The following is a 16,619-nucleotide window of genomic DNA, read 5'->3' as shown; positions in this document are numbered from 1 at the left end:
ATTCCTACATATCCGATTGAAAATTTTATATAGATTTATGTCCCTACCTACCCGTATTCTGTTCTCAACTAAAATTTAATAATTAACATTTTAAATGTAGATTTATCAATCTTTAATTCCTAATTTAATGAATTTATTTAATTACATTTAAATGAAATTAAATAAATTCATCATAGAATTTTTATAATTTTTAAATTATAACATTTCCTTATTGTGTTTTAATTCTTTCCCACCCAAATTCTTATCCACCCGAATTTTCATAGTGCTATAGATAGTACTGTAGTACTATCTACAGATAATATTGTAGTACTATCTGTAGATAATATAGTATTATCTATAGTGCAAACATACAGAGAATTCTTTATCATTCCCCCCCAATTACGTGCAATTGCACGCATAAAAATTTTATTAATTATTTATTTTTGATTAGTCAATATATATATATTGATTAATCTTTTGTAATTCTTCAGGCCAGATTGGACCTACCTTTCGTTGCTCCTGGCCACGTTGCTCCATCGTCGATTTGGCCACATAGTCAGAACTTCTGGCCACATATAGCCAGAAATAAAAAAGGAGGTATACTCCTTCAATTACTTATTTACCGGCTAATTATGCCGGCAGATTCTTTGTTCGATGCGCGCACGACGGTCATACAATCGTGTCATACGATCGCGAGAGCCATTCAATATTAATAAAATATGAAATTTATTATAAAATCTTATAAAATTTATATGAAATTTTTGAAGCTAATATAATAATACCGCATTTTTTGTACAGTACGCGTGATTAATCTTTGATTTAAAATAAATAAAATCAATTACATATGATAAAAAGAATTTAAGAAAATTGAATAATAAATATTGTAATTGAATAATAAAAATAGAAAAATAAAAATATTGTGATCTATATAATTAATATTCAAAGAAAAATATGTTCAATGAGAAAAAAATCTAAGGCCCATATGATTCGTTCGTATTATTCGCGTACAATCGAAACCGTTTATTTAAATCTCACTACACAGAGAGAATGATTTCTTTAGATTTAATAAATTTTATTAGATTCAAGGAAATTTATCTTTCGAAATAGTCCAAACAAATCAATTATTAATTCTTTTACAAATTCGATTGTTCAATTTTTCAAATAATAAGTAGCTTTATTTGAAATAAAATATTTAATTAATAAATTTATTTAATACATTGTTTAGAAAACAATAAAGCTCTTTATTTATGTTTTAACAATATTAAAGAATCTCTTCTTTTCATTGAAACAATATTTAATCTAGCCAAACAAAATATTATTTAGTTAAAAAATAAATTTTATTTCTTTTAAATAATGTTTTTTCTATTAAACAACACATTAATATATTCTAACGAAACAACAAAACTCTTAACTCTTAACTCTTCAACAAACTGAATTTTAATATAAAATTACGTTGTTTAAGTTAAATAAATTCAAGTCAAACAGATAGAATTGCTAAATCTAAAGAAATCTTTTTCTCAGTGCTTGAATCAGGTAAGACCGACGTAAAAGATTCAAAATGAATGACGTGAGATTCAAGTGAGATAATAAATTTCTGGCATAATCAGCATGCCAATATTACGTAAATTGTAAATGATATAAATGATATAAATTCTAAATACTAGATATTGTATCTACATAATTCATCAAATATAATAATATGGGTAATAATAAATTCAATAAATTGTATTAAATTAAAAATAAACTTTCAAAAAATTCAATACAAAATAATGTATTTTAAAAATAAATTAATAATTTATAATTATCAATGTATATTCCGCGAAACAAAACATTTACTGAATCTCACGTCATATTAAATTTTGCTTTAACTTACGTAAAGCCAAGTTATTATTACTTATGATAAGATGGATAGATTAAACGTGGTTAGGATCAAATCGACACGCTTGTTATAAAATTTGTTAATGTTAATGTTTGCTGAACATTCACTTACGTTTATAATATACATTATTAAAAAATTTCTGAATTTTACATATATACTATATATATATATCTCTTTCATGCACCGATTTAAATATTTAATCTTGGTATTAAAATATGGGAAGAGGAAAGATGGGTAATAAATAAAAAATACATAAATATGTTCATTTATATTCTTATTTGATATAAATATAAACTATGACTCTCTTTTCATTCCAACCCTCACGACACATGCCTAAACGTCAATAGACACCAGCACAACGCGGTTTCCAGGCCGCTAGGACTCACGGGTCCAAACAACAAACGCCAGCCCGGCGCACTGGACTTCGTAAAGCCAGGACACCTGACAAACCTTCTCTGCAAGGGCACGTTTCCTCCGGAAGGCGAGAGCACATGCCTACTCTCAGACTACTTTAAGCCTCCGTTGGGCAGCTTGCAGTATAGACGCAATAGAGATTTCCCGAAGGTCTCGTACGCCTAGAATGTGAGCTCAGGATAGATCGGAGGACCGTGACCTCCAGTTAATCCTTGCCCCGACTAGGCTGTTGGTCTAATGTGCTCAGTCTAGGATAATCCTAGACACAATGCCTAAATCAATTCAGACAGTGGCGATCGGGCCTCAAAGATTACTACTTTTTAAACTGTAGTAATCCAATCCAACAGAGAGTCATAGTTATATTTATATTTTATATTTCCATTTATATTTCTTCATTTAATATAAGAAATATATATCATAAAAACATTTAAAATAAAAATTTAATACTTTTAAAAAATACCAATTAAATTTCTTTTACCCGATTTTATGCCATTTCAATTGTTAACAATTTATTTCAAAAATTTAATAAACTTAATAAATTTTATATATTAATTCCGAGATGAGTAAAAGTAAATATAGATGAAGTAAATATAGATGAATAAATTCTATATATTTTCAAAAAATACTTAATTAAACTATTATTTTAAAAATATCTGTTACTTTATATATACATAAGTATATAAATATATACATGAGTATCTAATTGAGTATCTAATTAAATATTTAATTTCTTAAAACAATTAAATTATTTAACTTACTAAATTTATATTTTCTTGCGAGATTGTTTGATAGTTTTTAACAATTAATACATTGCAAATGAATTCTCGCAAATGAAATATAGAAAACAAAAGTAATAAAATCGATACAAAGAATTCTATTTGTGTTTGCATAAATGCATTATAATAAATCGGTGTCATACCAAGATTAAATATACAATCCTAAACTGTATAAATCTATCCATTTTAGGATAACAAATCTATGAAAATATACCCAACTGCAAAACTTTAATAATAAATACATAAAAATCTAATATGAGTTTCATAGATTTGTTACCCCAGTATAAAAAATTTGTCACTCACCGATCCGATGCGCAACAGCGGAGTTAATCTGCAACGTAGCTACGATGATTCTGTAACATACAAAAAGAATATTCAAATTATATTAGCGTTCGAAACAATAGATATTTTTACTTTAAAAATTTTTACGTATATCGAATCTACTTGTTTTTCAATTAGATATTTATGAAAATAATAATTAATAAATTTTTTAAAAAGACCTTTGTAAGAATAAATTCCTATTAAACTTTAAATTATTTTTCTTTCCCAAACTATAAATTTTAAACGATTAAAATTCAGTGGTCCAAATAAATGAAAAAAGAAATAATTTCATCTTGACAAAAAATGTATACTTACCGCAAGGTTGCTCCGCCGGTGCCCGATGCCTCTCCTATTCCTCCTCCTCCTCTCAAGATGTCGGGTCGTCGGATGTCCTCGCAGCACAGGACACTCGCGAAAAACACTCGCGAAATTATTATAATCGCGCGCGGACTAATTTTGCTGCTCGTGAAAATATCAAGTTCCGTCAGTCCAGTCAGCACCCGAGTCGGTGAGCTTTCGGGACACACGGTAACTCTTCAAGCAAAGGCTAGGACCGAAGCGGAAGAAGACGAATCGACTGACTTGAATCCGACGTCTCTTGTTTCTTAGAAATCACGTCTAAAATTGACTCAATCATCGCATAGCCAACGGTTCAGGTCGAATCACCAGGGCGGATACCATACACGTGATATCAAAAGTCACCCGGGCTATCGAGAAGGCTGGTAGATGTGACGAGAGAGAAGGTACCCACCGCCGATGCCTAACAATCTAGACAATCGGACAACTGGGATCCAGCCTCTCGGCACACGCAATAACCGCCCGAACTAAGCTCTGATCGAGATCAGATTAAACGCGATTTGTTTAGCAAGGGGAAGGGTAAGGTATTAAGGAAGGGAAGATAAAGGTCGTTGGCGATTAAATAATCGCACGTGCCACATAGGAGCCCTTTCACGACTCGTGGCGATGCTGTGTCGAAAATGAGAATAGTCCGCGCGCTCCAGACTAATACGCGCTTATATAATCGCGTATGTCAGTGCGTGAAACGCACGCGCCACATAAGAGCCCTTTCACGACTCGTGGCAATGCTGTGTCGAAAATAAGAAATCAAGAGAATAAGCGACGAAAACAAGTCAGCCGATTGAAATCTTATCGATTGGGACCGAACCACTTGTCGAAGACAGAGCGTGTTCTCAATTAGCCGTTTAATGCAGGTTGCAACTGTGCGAAACACAACACATCAAGCGGTAGCGAGTGCGTGTAACATTCACAGCCGGCATCACCAGTGCCGCGATGCACGTGGCGTGAAGACGTAGCCGACTACGCCTCAATGAGATCCCGCGCTCCCTGCACCCCTTGACAGTGCGACTCGACCGACTCGAACGAATGATATTTCTCAAACGAGCCCTCGCAGGGGACGAGGAAAAGTCTCTTAGTCCGATCACTCGGTACGGCACTCCCGAAACAAACGCGCGACGCGACGAACTGGCTGCAGTTCGTTCATTCATAATTAAATCGGCGGCGGAATGTCGATTAAAAATCGACGATTAATGCAAACGCATTAATTAATTAAATTTGAGCCACATAAGAGCCATTTCACGACTCGTGGCTATGCTGTGTTAGTATATTATTAATAACGGTAATATTATTTAACGTTAATATTAATGTTATTAATAACAGTGCAACGGGTACTCGTTAGCTTCTTCGTCTTTGGGGTACATATTCAAGTAGCACAAGTTAATCGGCAAATGTATTTCACCGATTAGTAGTACTGCTTAAATAACCCCTCGGAATACTCAGCCCCTCCGCCACGTCAAGGCCGTACCCATCGGAGGGGTTATTATTTACAAAAAAGTCATAAATTTTAAAGAAATAAGTCCCGCGATATAGGCGCATATACTATTAAAAAGATATTGTTTCGATACGTTTATGAATCGTTGTTAATCAATCGTTGATTATTTATTATTATATTCATATGACATGGCAACGTTTGGTAGCATTTAACAATAAAAGAATATGAGGAAACGCGCCGCTACCTGCTCGTACGAACGCCGGATAAAGAATGATAACACGTGGGACGCCCGTAAACATGGCGCGCGTTGAGCGCCGTACATACCACAGCCACGGCACGTAAACAATTTTGAAGGCAATCTACAACGCGATATCTACAACGTGTGTCAAACGAAATATTCAACAATATTACGAATAATACAAAGGCTCTTACAACGTCTTTTGATAACTCAACATTAAATACTGTAATCGTTAGGTTTTAAATGCCTTCTGAATAATCTATTATCATGCATTTGCTTGTTTGTTTAATAGATTAAGTTACGACTTATTAAAGTTAGACATATAGACATATCTTACATATCTTATGTGTATTACAATAAATAATTGTTACAATAAATTCATTATCGCTATATGTACATATTACAAAATAGTGTGCAAATTATAATTAAATTCATAAGAATTTGAAAGTACCCAATGTAAAGATATTTGGATTAGATTATTAGTTTAAAAGTAATCGTTCGTAATTATCGAAATTATTATTATTATTACTATTATTGTAGGTATATCGTTTCGATTATAATAGAATAAATTATATACTAAACACTTTCGATGATATTTATCGATGTTTGCAAATTTTTATATTCCATTCAAAATTTAATTAATGTAAATATATTAAGAGTTAATTTTATGTTAGATTCCATTTAAAAAGGTAAGTGTAAGATTTTAATTATGCTTTTATTGACGCTATGTATGAATAGTCACAACATGCAAAAAAAAAATGAAATAAAGGGTAGAGACTTCTGCGAAAAAACAATGTTATTTTTTTCCTTCGGTTTAAATATTTTTTAAAACTTTTGCAATTCTTTTATATTTTTTATATTTCCCGAAATTCATGTCATGAAAATTAAATTATTTAAAATAAAATACTGAAAACAAGTTATTAGAATAACTTTGCTATTATTTTTGTACTCCCAAAAATTTATTTTATTATCTGTTGTAAAAGGAACTATTAATTTAAAATTAAATGCGTTATAATAACAGTAATAAATAAACGTTATCCTCCCTTTGTTACCCTCAGTACAATCAAAACGATCGGTAATATCATTATTCTTCAATTATCCTCGGATCCGCTTATATTACATTAATTATTAAGTATACATATATACTCATTAATATTTTTTATTAATAATAATTATAAATTTATATAAATTTTTTGACAAAGAGATATCGACTTATTCGTAATGTAAAATTTTGCTCGCAGTTGCGGATCTTTTAAATATCGTTTGAAGACAATAGTCATCGAAGACGAAGTCATCGATACAAATAGATGCATACAGATTTCCTATCTGGTTTCGCAAGATGCGAATAGACATTCAAAATTGACTGCTGTTATAGAAACGGATAGGATTCATAATTCAGTCTACATAAATGCAATTTCGATAGATTCCATTTTGTCAGAAATCAGTTAGATGGAGTGAGGTCCAATCGGACACATTGCCGATTGATTAAATAAAAAAATTTTTAATAGGTGGCTCACTAGAAAATTACTAGGCATCGGCTGATGTGAATGGTGTGTCCGATTGAAAATGTGCGCATCTGGGACGCTCCCGTTAGATGCAATTAGTTTTTTCCACTATCTTTGCGTGTACAATCCTATAAAATCTATAAAATATTATTTATCTGCTTCTATACGTAATTGCGAAGAAAAAAACGCATAGTAAGATAAGTAAAAACAGATCGAATGCACGTTTTATTTGTTTCTAACGGAATTTGTATCAGAGTAAAAAAATACATAGCTTATGTAATGGAGATAAGTAAATAATTGCAAAGAGTATATAAAGGTTCATTTCGTGATCGAGTTTTTAAAGAATTTTTAAATTTAGCTAAATTATTATCCAAATAAAGTCTACTTATATAGCTAATATATAAAATATAAGATATAAAAATATTAGATATATAAAGATATATAAATATTAGATATGACACATTAAATCTAAATATATAAACATATTTTAAATCTATGAGTGCATAACATTTTCAAATGTGTAATTAGTGTATAATTATAAAATAATAAAGATTAAAGAATAAATAATAAACATGATATTAAATTATTCAATATAAAATTTATTTTTATGTTAAAATGTTAATTCTTAAATGACACCAAAGATATGTATGTGTGACAATGTATTATAATAATAAACATTAAGAAATAACATTTAAAATATGAATATAATTTTATAAATATATGTTAACTTTACATAGAAAAATATTAGCAGATAATGTTTTAAAATTATTGAAGAGGGAGTATAATATACTTCATTAAAGAACAAAAGTGTTTCATATGTGTTTTAACTTTTTCATAAGTTTCAAATGCAGCCTTAAAGGATAACAAATTTATAACACCTGGAGGTATCTTAGCTGTAATAAACATGTTACAGTATGGTGCTATAGTACTTGAATATTCATCAGATATCACAATAACACAATTGCCCTTAATTAAAAGCCGTGTCAGATAATTAAACAGATTCGATTCATCACAATCTCGTATCCACACAACACCATGTGGTTTATATATATTGCTCACTTCTAGTCTTTCATCTTGATAGTAGAATAATTTATTTTCAGATATATCTGGTAATTTTATACATTGTAATACTGTTTCTGCTAATGAATATTTCCTGAAAAAAAAAAAACAAAAAAGAAAATGCGTTTCTTAAAGAATTATTAAGAGCAGATTTATATAAAAGTTATCTTAAACAAGAACTTAAAAAGCTGTAGATGTATAAAAATTTTTTAAGAAGTTAACATACCCACAGCATTCTAATACAGACGCGAGTCTATACAATGCTTCTATTCTAGAAGTCATGGACCAAGTACTCCAAATTGTGAATGCTTCACTAGCTGATAGCAAACATCTCATTACATCATCCCTGTAAAATATTGTTTAAATATAAATTTAGCATATGAGTTTTGTGAAGTTTCTTAAATCCAAAAATTTTTGCAGACAATAATTAAAAAAGAAGAGAAGAAAAATATTTCATACTTGGTTGCGTTTGCATATATAATGATTTCAGTTTCATTCTGTTTCTCCCAATATTTTCCTTTTATGGGAATTTGCCATGTACCATCATAAAAAAGGTTATATGATAAATGAAGTGCACATTTTATTAGACTTTTGTGGACCGTATACGTATAATCTTTTGGACTTAGTTTATAAATCTCAGAAGACACATCGTAATACGGATGGATTTTGAAAGCAAACTTGACACCACTGCAAATCTCCATGTGTGAATTTATGAATAAAATATCTCTCTGACCAAAACAGAAATTGTTTCAATAGAACTATGTAAATAACTTGACAATTGTAATACATCATTTAAATTGTATTACATACATTTAAAGACACTGCTAAATCTTTTGCAGCTATTATGTCTTCTGACCATATAGATACTATATTTAAAACTCGAGGTTTGAAAAGTGATTTTAATTCTTGTCTTTTATGAAATACAGATATGGGCAAAGTCATACACCGGGCAAAATCTAAATGTTTTTTTATAAGCCATAAAAATGTTTCTTTTATTGATTCTTGGACAAAAATTGTGGTTATCTTTGATAGAGAAGAAGGTTTAATCTTTAAGTAACTAATAACTGCATACAAGTCTGAATCTTCTAGCAAAATCATTTCAATGATGTTATCTATATGAATTTAAAAAATTTGTTTTTAAAATAAAAAATAATTAATTTTTACTTTATATATGTCTATACTAAATGTTCTTACCAGTTGTTGCATGGCTAAAATATATATTCATCTCAGAGTTCTTGCTAAAAAATATAAAAATTATATTCACAAAATGATTACATTAATTTAATATAATATTAAAAATATTAAATGTATATGTAATAACTAATTTAATGATATAATAATTTTATGAACATTATGAATTTTGACATAATAAATTTGATATAATTACATAAGGGCAGTTATCAAAAGTAATGGAAGTTCAGGTTCTTCACATATAATATTCATCGCATATATTATGCTTAAATCACCACAAGTAAATGAGTCTCCTAAAAAGGAAAAAGAAAAATCAAAATCAAGTACAATAAAGTAAAGTAAAATATTTTCTATAGAAACAATATTCATTTTTATGTTCGCATCTCGATTTTTGCGCGCGGAATCATTTCATCCTTTATCTAATGTTAAACGACACAAATAACGTTTTATAAACTCTTCGAGTGTAAATCGGTAAGCAGACTATATTGCAGACTATAAAAATAATATAAAGAAATAAAAAAAAAAGGCGAAATGATTATGTCGATAAATCATTACTTCACAATTACAAAATTGTAAAAATATTAAATATTAAATATTATAATGCACTCGTACTTACTATCAAACATTATTTTTATACTAGCATTATATAAGTAATCAAGAATAGAAGTAACTGTATCCACATCTTCGCAGGCTTTGAAAAGAAAAATATTCTTTTCTATTATAGATGCTGTCTGTTGGAATCTATTGACGAAAGATAATGGTATTTTATATTTTTGACATCATTATTAACTTAGGATTAATTTATTATTTATATTTACCTTTGTAAGAGATTGACATTTTGAAATTTTATATCCTTGATTAAGGCATATATCTTTTTCAGTGCTTCCTAAAAACATAAAAATAGGACGAAGCATTTTATTAACGATATAAATTAAGTTTACCGTTTGAGACTATACTTCACAATTTCTCATATTTTTGTATATTAATCATATTTATACTTACTTTTTTGTTAATCCTATATTCTAGGTTATTATAATACTGATTTATAAGTTTTATTCGCTTGCTTATTTTATTCATATTGATTATTTATCTGTTTCCAATAATACTGAACAAGGAATATGTGTTTGCTTTCTATAATAAGAACAGATGAAGTCAAACCTGTACTTGCGAAAAGAAGGATTTTGATGTAGAGCAAGAAATGAGTAATTATACAAAGCGATTTATGTGATAAATATTATGATGTTATTGATAATAACAGATATAAAGAACAAAACTATAAATATGAAATTTGCTCTGCTTTTATTTAAAAAATTTTACATAAGATATTTCGAAAGATAATACAAATATTCCTTTTTATCTCTGTCTTTTTTAAATATTTTTATTAGTTTTTTTATTTGTAAAGTAAATATATTTTAGATACAAATTTTTAATTATTATAAATTCTAATTGGATGACAAATGAAGAAGGTAACAAGTATATGTTGACAAAGCTCGTGGAATGATTTAAAAAATTAAGATTTTCATCAGCTTTCTCATAATTTTGCAAAAGATAAACTTGTTTTGTTGTTTTATTTTATATTTTAATTAAACGCCGATTAAGTTGATCGGAATATTATTGCAATTGCCATGAAAGTTTTGTGACATGAGAACATTCAAATATTATATTTGCAAGTTAAAATGCACATCAAAATCCATACAGCACAAACTTTGCAACTATGTTACAGCAACATTGCCATCGATGTTACATCATTGCAAATGTAAAATAGATTATTTAGAAAACAGAAAGAAGAAAAGAAATGCGACAAAATGTTGAAGCATTTAAATTTAGCGGTAATAAATGGAGTCCGTTTTTTTTTTTTAGCTGAACTTTATGCACCGTTCATTTTTCCTCTTTTTTTTCTTCAACATAGAGATAAAAGGAAGAGAGATAAATAGTGCAAAAAGTACAGCTAAAAAGAAATGACCTACATATTAAAAAAATTATTTATTTGACGAATGTGAAGTGGAAAGTGCAATGAGTGCAACTCGGTGCAGCGACAGAGAACAAATTGGTGATCGCGAAAAAGAAAGAAATGGAATCTTGAAATGAGTGTAATAGTAGGTGGAGATTCTAGATTTTGAAACAGGAAAAAGATCAGTGAACAATATACATTGCAATGTAAATCGGTATATACCGGATATATAGGAAATTATAGTGATGATAAATCACTGCGATAAACGCATTACGGGAAATATCGCATTGTAAAGCGACGATTTGATACTTACAATTGTGATAATAGTTTCGTCAAGATAGTAACAGATACAAGACGTAATACACTGTGGCCACACAATATCTCTTTTGAAGAAAGAGAAAGGGGATTTTAAATAAAAATGGCGATTGATTTATCGACTGTGCCGCTTGTTACGGCCAATGTTGCTAGCAGACAAGCTATTGCAATCTTGTTAAATCCCATGAAGTGTTTGCCAAGTGATAACGGCTTGCCAAGGTATGTATTCAATTTTAATAGATACATATATGTTATAGATTTAGAGCATTATATGTGATTATTAATTTGTAAACAAATTACAAGGGACTGGAGAGGCCTGGCACATTTGTTAGAGTTTAATGGAGAAGTCGTGTCACTGTTAACATCGCATTCTGATCCGACAACACATATATTTACAATATTGGAGAAAAATCAAAAAGACATCTCAATAAAAGGTTTTCAGACAATGATGGAACAGATGGACAGATGGGATGTTATTGATGACACTGAAGTGTTACTTCGTACGTATCATTGAAGAATTTATATATTTTTTGATATTTATAGTAATTTGGTAAAAATATATAAAAATAGAATATGTGTGAGAAATATATCTGTAATTATAATAAATTATTGATTTGTTCATACAGAAAAAGATGCTGAAAGATATTTGGAACATCAGCAAAGAGCTCAAGTGTCAGCAGATCCAATAGATGAAGGTGATCGAGAAATACTTACATTAGGTTTGTTATAAATCATTTGTAATGGATAATACTTTAGCTTAGATCACTGTTCACATAACATTCATTTATTACAACATATTTTGAAAAACAAAGTTCTAGAAAATGAATTTGAATATTTTGGATCATGATTTTGGCATTCCAATATTTACTGTTAATTCTGAAAATATGTAATTTGTGTGACATATTTTATAGAGTTTCAATATTGATAATGAATGTCAAAACGCAGTCTGAATATTATTTTCGAATGCGATTTTGATGTGATAATTAATTAGAGAAATAATTGTAGCATTTATTATTTATTATATTTCTTTATTCAATATATTGAATAAATGAATATTGTAGGCAACATATAATTATTATCAATAATTTACACATATGTTTCTTGCAGGTGATGTTTACAGGCTAAAGCAAGGATTAGGAACACAATATTATGATGCATTTCTTTTGTATGCAGATGAGGATATTGATTTTGTGAATGAGATGATAGATAAACTTGAGACGGAATACAAACTAAAAGTATTACTGATAATTATCTATGTTATATAATTTCTTAGAAATTCATATAAAAGTCTAACTGCATAATTACTTTCAGTTATGTTTAAAGGATCGGGATCTGGTCGCTGGTACAGAATTTGAGCATGAAGCGGTAATGAAGTTAATAACTGAACGATGTAATAGATTACTCATTATAGTCACACCAAATTTTTTGAACAGCTCAGCGAATAAATTTTTCTTGAATTATACTCAGGCCTTAAGTATCGGTATGTTTTTGCATTACATCTTTAAAATGCATATTGAAATAATACTATAATGCATATTGAAATAATAATATTATATTATAATATGCATATTGAAATGATAATATTATATTTTAAAACTTTTTAAAAAACTTTATTTTCTCTTTTCCTTAGAAAAGCAACAGAGAAAAATTATACCTTGTATATATAAAAATTGTGAATTGCCTGTTCAACTAAAATATATATTCAAGTTAGATTATAATCGTAAAGGATTTTTTGACTTTTGGGGCAAAGTACGTGATTCTGTGAAGGCGCCAAATTTTGATGCTATAAGGTAACATTTTTTGATTTAATAACTTATAGGTTATTTTGGCATAAATAATATAATTTGTAATTTTACAGCAGTACAGCTCGGATTGGAAATAGTAGTAATATAACACAAGAAACTATAGAAGTAAAAGATATTTTGCCTAATAAACATAGTGATTTATATTCAGTTACTCAAAAAGTAAATGAAGAGACATCAAAATATTCACAACATGAAAATTGTGAAAATTATAAGAGTGAAGCTATCGCGAAAGTAAGTGATACAAAAACTTTAAATGTTAGCAGTAAAAAGAATAAGACGTTGTTACGATGGGACAAGATTACTTCAAATTGGAAGACAAAACAAACTAAGCAATGTGATCAGTTAACTACAGAAGAAATTATCGAAAATCTACCATCAATAAATAATTTGGATAGTTTAGATTTGTCATCAAGCACTCATATGTTCGAAAATAAGAAGAAAAATTTATTTAGCAAATTCACAAAGAAAAAAAAGATTGCTTTAAAAACTTGACAATTTTTATTTGCACAAAGGATTGGATACGAAACTTTATTTCAAATTTTGTTATGTAAACAAAAAGACGAAGTATATTCAAATATCTAATTCAATGGATTTAGGAAAATATATGTTCAAGTTAAATTTTATATGACAATTATATATTTTATTAAAAGGTTATACAACTAAGAATAGTAAAATTTAGTTTATAAATGAGATATAAATCTGTTATATCATGTCTTTCAATCATATATTGAGATTATTGACCTAAATAGATTTTATATTAATATTATATTATTGAAGTGATAGTGAAATTTATATGAACATAAATAACAGAGGCAGCATAACATACTAAGCGAAAGCATAGCATCAGAGTACTATTTTTTTAAGGCCACTAAATTGCACACAATAAAATTGAAATACCTTTTTCAGTAAATTTCAGAATACACAATAATTGCAAATCATTGGATTATGCAGCACTATGAATCGATTAGTTTTGTGATTCGCGACCATTTTATGCATTCTAAAATCTCTTGAAAAAAGTATCTCAATCTTATTAACAATATACAATGATGTGTTTTTGTATCGCTATCTCAAACATAAAGATTTCAACGTTTATAACAAAAATTATATATAAGGTATACATCTTTCCGTTGAGCTTTACACACGAAGAAAATATCAGGAACAGGAATAAATATTAAATTTTGGAAATAAAAATTCGGAGTAACGTTAGTTAATATTTAGTAATTATGTGAGATTTTAGAAGTAGCAAGATTATATAATATGTGATTGTATCATGTACATATTTTATATAAAAATATATAATATAATATTAAAAAATAAATGACGCGCGCGAAGCGCGCGTTTGTACTGTTATTTAAATGTTTTAGTTATTTAAATAAAATATATATAAATAAAATATGAATCTTCTATAATCCATAGATTATAGTTTACATATGTTTACATATGTAAATGACATTTTATACATAGTTTACACAGCTTACGTTATTTATACGTAATGTAGATTATTTATACTTGCGCGTAAACGTATAACTCTTGTTGGTAATTTGAAATATTCCGGACTTATATGATAACTTATCAATACAAAATGATACCGATGACTGATAATAGAATATCGAGCCATCTGATGATACAATACTTTTGTATAATAATAACGACAATTATTATCCATCGATCATATATCAAACGAGTTTGTGCGAACGCTGTTGATTGTTCCCGTTGATCGACGAACGCGCATGCTCCCGATTTGCGAGTGACGTCACGAGATGGCGCGAGGTTCGCGCGAACTCCCGCGTGGCGTCGCTCCCGTACGCGCCTGATCGGTGGCGATCGTGGAATGGGATTCCAATATGGCAGCCGTCGTGTTAGCCGCACAAGTTAGTGTCGCGGAAATGTTTTGAACTTGCTGGGCAGGCAACCGCGACGACCGGTCGACGTGCGACGCATAGGTTAGTAAGGGCGACGTACGGGCCGGTCGCGTTTTGCGTCCGGTCGACCGACGCCCCGCGTCACAAGGAAAACCCCGCGAGTCGAGCCGCTTTTTCTCTCCCCCCCCCCCCTTCGCTTCCCTTGTCCGATGTTCGTCTGTCTCGGGCGCGCGGTTTCTCGCGAGTTATCGCGCTTTTCGCGCGCTCGCGAGACCGATCTCATCGTCGTGTCGTGCGATTCACGAACCTCGACGACAACTCGCGCGACGAGCCTCGGATTTTTCTGTTCTTCTTAATCCGCCACGCCGCGCCACGCCACGCCACGCCGCGTTCGGATCCGCATTGTGTACGTTCGCGAGGATGTGCGCGTATTTCCCTCTCTGTCAGTCGTTCGCTGATCGACCGCTCTCATCTCCTTTCCTCTTTTCTCTCCCTATATGCGTTTTTTCCTCCCGCGTTGCACCGCGAACGCATCGTCGTTGCATCAGGTGTGCGATTGCCATCGGTACTTTTGAGTGAGTTCGTGTGTGTTTGTGTGTGTGTGTGTGTGTGTGTGTGTTTTGTGTATATTTTGTGTATGCGTGTTGTGTACGTGTGCCATGTGCGTGATTGAGTGGCGCGTGAATGCACAAATTTGTTTTGAAAATGTCACTCACACGTCTCTGCCCTCGCCTCCCCTCCCCTCCCCCTCCCCCGACCTTTTCTACGTTCTTCTGTCATGTGTCGCGTTGCATGCGTGCGTGGGTGCGTGTTTGGGCGTCAAGAATCCTCTCTCTCCGTTGGTGGTCCACAACGCGTCTTCCGTCTGTCTTCGTGTGACAACCCTGAGAAATAGGACGCAGATGTATATCCACGATGAGATCCGCAGCATCACGACACCTGGACCCGGCTTTCGGTGAGTCTACGATCTTTTATGTCTGAAACCTTTACTTTTAAATATCGAGGGCACCTGTCCGCCCTCGCGACAAGTGTCGTCTGCTTGGTGAGGTCGTTCTTGATCACTGAGATTAACTTTTTGTCTCATCTGCGATGTGTAAAAGTTCTAAACGATTTATATAGGGGAAAGGGGTAAAGGGGTTTTTTTAAAATGGGTTTTAATGTTTGTCAATTTTTTCTGACTTTTATAGTGAGGAGTAAAAACGATGATCAATTTTTTTTTTTTTTTTTTTTTTTTATTAGTTAATCTTATCTGTAGAAATTGAAAAGTTTATGAATAAATTAGAATTTTGTATAATTTAAATTTTTTGAGGGGGTATCAATTTCGTCATCTCGTATATGTAGGTAGGATGACTTTTAGTAGTGAGTAAGGTGATATAAGTTAAAATTAATTTTTTTATAAACTTTTTATATTATTCTAATTTATAATGTCTGAATAATGCAACAAAATATAAATGAATAATACTTGTGAATACAAAGTATCATTTATAACTTATAAATTTGTTTCGTATTTGTAATATTAATTCTTATAGAGAAAC

At 30.5% G+C, this 16,619-nt stretch overlaps 4 protein-coding genes across 8 annotated transcripts in view; 3 read left to right on the top strand and 1 right to left on the bottom strand.

The window, feature by feature from the left end:
• Positions 1-7,479: 7,479 nt before the first annotated feature.
• Positions 7,480-10,374, bottom strand: LOC105433442 (uncharacterized). 2 transcript variants are annotated; one of them, XM_011648780.2, is made up of 9 exons: positions 10,154-10,374; positions 9,970-10,037; positions 9,768-9,892; positions 9,348-9,444; positions 9,155-9,198; positions 8,771-9,072; positions 8,420-8,688; positions 8,187-8,306; positions 7,480-8,054 (listed from the first exon to the last, which is right to left on the bottom strand). In XM_011648780.2, the coding sequence occupies exons 1-9, from the start codon at positions 10,226-10,228 to the stop codon at positions 7,667-7,669; spliced, it is 1,488 nt and encodes a 495-aa protein (XP_011647082.2). In that variant the 5' UTR covers positions 10,229-10,374; the 3' UTR covers positions 7,480-7,666. The 2 variants fall into 2 exon arrangements, with proteins under 2 accessions (XP_011647082.2, XP_088929573.1); XM_089073447.1 differs by lacking the exon at positions 8,771-9,072 and having other exon boundaries at positions 8,420-8,477.
• A 733-nt stretch (positions 10,375-11,107) lies between these two features.
• On the top strand, positions 11,108-14,540 carry Myd88 (myeloid differentiation primary response protein MyD88). Of its 2 annotated transcripts, none has more exons than XM_011648781.3 (7): positions 11,108-11,636; positions 11,721-11,917; positions 12,044-12,136; positions 12,525-12,652; positions 12,729-12,897; positions 13,048-13,207; positions 13,276-14,540. In XM_011648781.3, the coding sequence occupies exons 1-7, from the start codon at positions 11,521-11,523 to the stop codon at positions 13,712-13,714; spliced, it is 1,302 nt and encodes a 433-aa protein (XP_011647083.1). In that variant the 5' UTR covers positions 11,108-11,520; the 3' UTR covers positions 13,715-14,540. The 2 variants fall into 2 exon arrangements, with proteins under 2 accessions (XP_011647083.1, XP_011647084.1); XM_011648782.3 differs by having other exon boundaries at positions 11,109-11,636; positions 13,279-14,540.
• A 482-nt stretch (positions 14,541-15,022) lies between these two features.
• Nca (neurocalcin homolog) overlaps positions 15,023-16,619 on the top strand; it is a 166,709-nt gene continuing 165,112 nt past the window's right edge. The window contains exon 1 of the mRNA XM_089073439.1: positions 15,023-15,165. The gene's annotated coding sequence lies outside the window, so the exon portion shown is untranslated. The remainder of the gene's footprint in view (positions 15,166-16,619) is intronic.
• LOC105428118 (neuronal calcium sensor 2) overlaps positions 15,703-16,619 on the top strand; it is a 154,249-nt gene continuing 153,332 nt past the window's right edge. For all 3 annotated transcript variants that reach the window (XM_089073430.1, XM_089073437.1, XM_089073438.1), the window contains exon 1: positions 15,703-16,039. In XM_089073430.1, the coding sequence (XP_088929556.1) occupies positions 16,000-16,039 (40 nt within the window). In that variant the 5' untranslated portion in view covers positions 15,703-15,999. The remainder of the gene's footprint in view (positions 16,040-16,619) is intronic.

The sequence above is a fragment of the Pogonomyrmex barbatus genome, unplaced genomic scaffold (assembly GCF_055798465.1).
Source record: "Pogonomyrmex barbatus isolate J1 unplaced genomic scaffold, ASM5579846v1 scaffold15, whole genome shotgun sequence".
Lineage (NCBI taxonomy): Eukaryota > Metazoa > Arthropoda > Insecta > Hymenoptera > Formicidae > Pogonomyrmex > Pogonomyrmex barbatus.
Note: the sequence above shows the minus strand (reverse complement) of the source record. Positions and strands in the feature narration are given on the sequence as shown.

Coding starts and splice junctions, on each gene's coding strand:
- LOC105433442 (XM_011648780.2), bottom strand. CDS start 10,228: ATGAATAAAATAAGCAAGCGAATAAAACTTATAAATCAGTATTATAAT. Junction 10,038..10,153: donor AATATAGGATTAACAAAAAA/GTAAGTATAAAT, acceptor TTATGTTTTTAG/GAAGCACTGAAAAAGATATA. Junction 9,199..9,347: donor CTTTTGATAACTGCCCTTAT/GTAATTATATCA, acceptor TATATTTTTTAG/CAAGAACTCTGAGATGAATA.
- Myd88 (XM_011648781.3), top strand. CDS start 11,521: ATGGCGATTGATTTATCGACTGTGCCGCTTGTTACGGCCAATGTTGCT. Junction 11,918..12,043: donor TGACACTGAAGTGTTACTTC/GTACGTATCATT, acceptor TTGTTCATACAG/AAAAAGATGCTGAAAGATAT. Junction 13,208..13,275: donor CCAAATTTTGATGCTATAAG/GTAACATTTTTT, acceptor GTAATTTTACAG/CAGTACAGCTCGGATTGGAA.